This window comes from Coenobita brevimanus, chromosome 80, assembly GCF_032717465.1.
Source record: "Coenobita brevimanus isolate Jiangsu-jjx chromosome 80, ASM3271746v2, whole genome shotgun sequence".
Classification (NCBI taxonomy): Eukaryota; Metazoa; Arthropoda; class Malacostraca; order Decapoda; family Coenobitidae; genus Coenobita; species Coenobita brevimanus.
The window spans coordinates 27,900,858-27,906,497 of NC_137033.1; the positions used below are offsets into that span (position 1 = coordinate 27,900,858).

A 5,640-nucleotide genomic window follows, 5' to 3' on the forward strand; every position below is an offset into this window, starting at 1 on the left:
CAGATAATGTGCTTGATTTTCATCTTGGGCGGCAGAGACTGTCGGATGTGATGTGTGGTGTCCAGCTGCAGACTGGACGTAGGTGAGGTTGCCTTGCTTTTAAGAGGTCGTGGAGGGTTAAGCAGCGTAGTGGGGTGGGCCACTGGGATGTCCCATGGTGTATGGTGGATTTTGAGGGTGAGGGGAGAGGTATTAGGAGGTGGAGTGGAAGGTGGAGAGGGCGTTTGGGTGTATGTGGGTGGGGGACGGGATAGGCAGCCTGATCTGGTCCGGGTGGTGGTGAGTACTGGTGTGGGAGGTGAGGGGTGGGTAGTGGGCATGTGGGTGGGGGGCGTGGTGGTACGGGCAGGTGGTGATGGTAATGGGCATGAGGGGGCGAGCGGGGCAGTTGGTGGTGGAGCAGCGACATCGGTTGTAGGAGGCACTGTGGCTGGGGGCGGTGTGTGGGTGGAGTGGGCGGCCAATGAGTGCGTTGGTGAAGTCGTGATGTAGGTGGTGGTGAGGAGGTGGGGGTAGGAGACAGGAAGTCGGGGTGACTAGTGGGAGCGGTGGATGAGGTGGAGTGAGGAGAGGGTGACAGTGATGGGTGTAAGGGCATCACATGGCAGCGTGGTGTGGGACTTGGTGGTGGCGGCAAGGTGGGGGCGGAGTGTGGTGAGGTCCTAGAGGTAAGCCACAGGTGTGAGGGGTAGGGGAGGGGTCCAGAGTAGAGGTGGTGATGGTGGCAGGGGTGCTGGGTGAGGATAGGGAAGGGGAGAGGCAGCAGGAGTATGAGTCATTGGGGCTGGGTGGGGAAGTGGGGTGTGCACTAGGCAGGTGAGGGTGGCGGGGTGGTGGTGTGGGGGGTGCATGAAAACGGCACACGTGGCGGTATCGGTTGATGCATGTGGTATTACGGTACTGAACGGTGACAGGTATGGGTTGGCGACCTTTACAATTGTGTAGGGGCCGGTGTAGCGTGGGGCTAGTTTGTTTGGTGTCGGCAGTGTGGCTATCATAACGGATTCGCCTGGTTTGTAAGGGTTGGTTGCAGAGGTGTCGGGTTTTAGATCTTGAGTATTTTGAAGATGATGGAGTTTACGCTTGAAGTGGTAAAAGGGGTCAGAGGAGGGGGGGTTGGCAGGTGCTTGCACATGGTGGTGGAGGGGTAGGAGTAGGGGTGCCTCGCCAAATACTAGCTCGTGCAGTGTGATGCCATCTTCGCGGGGGCAGGAGTTAATGCCTAATTGCACTGTCTTGACGTGCAGTGGCCAATCGTCATTTTGGGTTTCTTGTATTCTGGTTCGCACTCGGTTGAGTAAGGTGCAGTGACTACATTCACAGATGCTGTTTCCCTGTGACCAGTATTGTGATGAGTGGGAGATTCCGTAGCCAAAAAGGGTGGAGAATTTGGCCCAGACCTTGCTTGTGAATTCCAGGGCATTATCAGAGTGGAGGGCCTGGGGGATACCAAAGTAGAGAAATACGTGGCAAGTTAGTGCATCTGCGACAGCGAGGGCATGATGTTCTTTTGCTGGGCAGGCAATCAGGAATTTGGAGTAGGTGTCCATGAACATTATCATGTATTTGTACTGGATTTGGGTGGGAGAGGCCCAGTGACATTAACTGACAGTAGCTGCCAGGGTTTGCTGGCTAGGAAGTGACCGGACAGGCCTGGTGTCCTGGTGGTGTTCTTACCTAGGGCACAGGCTTGACATGCTTGGACGACCTGTTCGGTGAGTTGGGAGGGGTTTGGGGTCCAGAAGATGTCACTGAAAATTTGTAGGAGTTTCATTTTGCCGAGGTGAATGCCATTGTCAGAGTGGAGATGAGTTAGGGTGTCTAGGGCGGTGTCTGGGTCTAGGTCGATGTGTCCTGAGTAGGTGCACAGGTGATCACCATGACTTTGTAGTTTGGAAAACACATGGGTAGGCATCCACGTGGGGCAGTCTCTTGCTTGCCATTGTTGTAGGAGGGTGGAGGCAGCGCGAATGGAGTTTAAGGGGAGCTGGGAGAGTGCGTCAACATTTGTGTGGAGTTTGCCCGGCCGATAAGCAGTAATTCCTGTACTTTCCGGATGCCCACATTCCGGACATCCCCACTTACCGGACATTGTGGGCCTGGACCATCGGAACCGAAAAATGGCCGACAAAAGAAAAAAATCCCCAAAAAATCCGAATTATTTCCCACCCGTAATTTGAAATTGCCATGCGGCGCCAAACAGCTGCTTACACCATGGCCCCTTCACCCCTTCCTTCCTCCCCCCTCCCCCCTTCCCTGTCAGAGTTGCCGTTTGTTATTTTTCATTACCAAATGTGGGCCAATTTGGTAATGAAAAATTCGTTTGGTAATGAATCAGAATAATGCATTACCAAACGGATTTTTCACATGTATGAGGATACATAGGATGGAGATGGTGGATTGTTTGCTCTCTCTGATTAATCTGGTACCCTACATAGCGTGAAAATAATCAACATGCTGTTAATTATAAGGAGAATGATTACATGTATTTCCACCTGTATATATAATTAGTCAAGAATAAATGCTAGCTTTACGAATTTGGTAATGAAAAGTTAAATTTGGTAATGAAAGTTGAGGAGATTGGTAATGTGGCCGTTGCGATCTGGCAACTCTGTTTCTCCGACATCAACAGTTACTCCCTAACTTCGATTGTGAATAGGTGCTTATCGCACTGGAAGCCACACGTGCTCGTTTTTTGTGAATAAACAGTGAATATACTGCAATACCTCGCCTCAAGACCACATGGGATTTTACAGTGTTGTGCAGTGTTAAGAAATTTGAACTTAGAGTGCAAAGGATCAACTGTGGAGTGCAAATTGGCTGTTTAAACTGGTGGTTAGAACTGCAGTGGTGCAGTTAAGAACAATGTGCATTGTTAAACAATTATAACTCACAGTGCAAAGAATTAAGTGCAGCACAACACTGGATTAATGTACGTGCTTCAAGAGCATTTTCACCACTACGAAAACCTTAGAAAGGCAGCCACAAATGTGATGTAAGTACCCTGGCTGAGGTACAGTCACTTCTAATTCCTCATTCTTTGGTTCCTTATCATTTATTTCATGCTTTATGTCCATTATTAGTGTGAATAGGGTCTTAAATAGGTTTAAATAGGTGCTATGCATGTCCGGTAGGGAGTTATTTAGGTGGCTTTCAAAGTTAGGCTGGGTTAGGGTCCATAAGTACCAGTCCAGGAGGCTGGTGCTCACTATCCTGACAGGACCACTTTCCGGACGTGCCTTTGGCTCTATTACGTCAGATAGTGGACGGATTACTGCATATCGAAATAAAATTCTTCTAAGGTCTCTCTCCAGTGGATGATCTGAGCATTGTGTGTCTCCAACTGTCATAGCCATTGCAAGGATTGGTGATCAGTGATGATGGTGACGTGGGTACCTGACAAATAGGCCTGGAAATATTCTAAGGCCCAAATGATGCCCAAACATTCCCGCTTTGTGGTGGCATAATTTTTCTCCACCTGGTTTAGTGTGCGACTGGCACAGGCAATGATATGTTCTCTGCCGTCCTGTACTTGGGCTAGGATGGCCCTGATCATCACTAGTGACACGTCCGTGTATAAGCGGAAGGGAAAGATATAGTTGGGGAATGCCACGATGGGGGCAGTGATGAGCTTGTCCTTTAGGGTGTTAATGGACTGTAGATGGTCTTCTTTCCACGTGAAAGGTTCCCCCTTTTTGGTTAGATCATGTAGCAGCTTGGTGATATTTGCAAACCCTATCACAAGGCGTCAGCAATATGACACGAGGCTGATGAATGTGTGGACCCTGTGCACGTTTCAGGGTAGGAGGAGATCTGCTATTCCCCGTAGCTTTTCCAGGTCGGGGGTATGCCCTCTTTGGATATGATGTGCCCGAGGAAGGAGACAAAACGTTGGGCTAGGATGCATTTTGATGGTTGAAGCTTGAGCCCAGCTTGACGAATCCTGAGGTAGACTTGTCGTAGGCAGTGGAGGTGGTCAGCCCAGGTTTTACTGAAAATTATCACGTCATCCAAGCAGACTAGGCATATCTCCCAGGTGAGGTCACTAAGTACTGACTCCATTAGCCTGGAGAATGTGGCTGGGGAGTTGCAGAGGCCAAAGGGGAGCACATTAAACTCATAATGCTTCCCGTTGCTGGTGGAAAATGTGGTTTTGCCTCTGTCATCGGGGTGGATGGGGACCTGCCAGTATCCTGATTGCAGGTCGAGGGTGGAAAACCAGTATGCCCTGTAAAGGGAGTCAAGGGAGTCATCAGTTCGGTAGAGGGTCGTTCAGGCGACAGTAATCTACACAGAAGCGCAGGGTCCCATCTTTCTTTTCATGAGGATGACAGGGGAGGACCAGGGGCTGGTGGATGGTGATATTATGTCAGCATCTAGCGTGTCCTGGACCTGCCAGTCTTCCTTAGCCCATTGGTTTGGGTTTTCTCTTCGTGAGGGTTGGTGGATGGGTGGCCCTGTTGTGTGAATCTCATGGGCCAGGAAGGTGGTGTGGCCGATGTCTGTGGGTCCTGACAAGAAGATGTACTGAAAGTCCAGGAGGAGGCGTCGAAAGCTGTTCGTTTCATGGGGTGAGAGATGGTCAGGGATGCGGGGTTAGGCAGGGGGATCAAGGGTGGGGGGAGAGGCACAGGGCTCTGCCTCTTCCATCTCTCCGACAACTAATCCCTTGGAGAGGGTGATAGGAGTGGTGGAAAGGTTGGCGATGCACACTGCTCCAACGCGGGGGGGGGGGAGGAAAGTGGGGAACAACGGGCAGGAGGTTGTGGCGCCCATCGGTGGATTTGGGGAGAACACTACGGAGTTCTGGTGGGGCGATGCAAAGGGAGCCAGGCCTCGTGGTGGGGTGGAACGGTGATGGTGGGGCACGAGGGGGGGGTCACGGAGGGGAGCGGAGGGTGAGGGGGAGCTGGGATGGGTCAGAGGCAGATGGGGAAGTCATGGTTGTGCACGTGCAGAGGGGCTGAGGGGGTCAATCTGGAGGTTTGTTGAAGTGCAGTTGCCGCCTGTGGCAGTCTATGTTGGCGTGGAGTTTTTGTAGCAGATCCAGCCCTTGGTAGCCGTCGTATGCACGGCAGGTGGGATCAGATATAATGAATTGGTGTTGGGTAGTCATGTGTTGGTGAGTTTTGACACGGAGGGCCCATGTCTCCCCACGGATAGGCAGGGGGCCGTCCCCTGCATCTACGAGATGGGTGGAGATGGGGAAAGAGGGCCGAAGGCTTTGGAGTGGCGGGAGTAAAATGCTGGTAGAGGAATGATCTGGCTGCTCCCGTATCAACCAGAAGTCTTGCTTTCACCCCATTCAGCCTTATTTTGTCATAGACTGGAGGGCAGTATTTGTGTGAGGTGGCCCCTGCCATCGTGGGGAGGTGCAGGGGCAGTCCTAAAAATCCAGTTGCAGTGAGGCATGCTCCTCACCAAGCTCTGTCTCCTCAGGCTTAGGGTGGTCAGTAGGAGGGGCCACATCCTGCACATGGTCGTCCTCGATGGCTGACACTTTGCGGTGCCCTTGGTTGGCCAATTTGCGACAGACAGCCTTCAACTGTTCCCTGATCTCATGTATGGGGCAGCAATGGTTGCACATGGAGAACTCCCACGGATTGATAGAGATTAGATTGGTGGTATCTCTGAAGTTGG

The 5,640-nt window shown here is 51.7% G+C and overlaps 1 protein-coding gene across 1 annotated transcript; it reads right to left on the reverse strand.

Annotated features, from left to right (window-relative positions):
- Nucleotides 1-536: 536 nt before the first annotated feature.
- Nucleotides 537-1,556, reverse strand: LOC145409312 (uncharacterized). Its single transcript, XM_080279785.1, has 2 exons — nucleotides 936-1,556; nucleotides 537-662 (listed from the first exon to the last, which is right to left on the reverse strand). Exons 1-2 carry the CDS (start codon nucleotides 1,554-1,556, stop codon nucleotides 537-539), a joined length of 747 nt encoding a protein of 248 aa, XP_080135911.1.
- Between the last annotated feature and the right edge of the window lie 4,084 nt (nucleotides 1,557-5,640).

Excerpts from the sequence above, each read along its gene's own strand:
- LOC145409312 (XM_080279785.1), bottom strand. The coding sequence starts at position 1,556 with ATGTTCATGGACACCTACTCCAAATTCCTGATTGCCTGCCCAGCAAAA. Across the intron at positions 663-935 it reads ACACCGGCCCCTACACAATT|GACCTCACCACACTCCGCCC; the intron begins GTAAAGGTCGCC and ends GCTTACCTCTAG.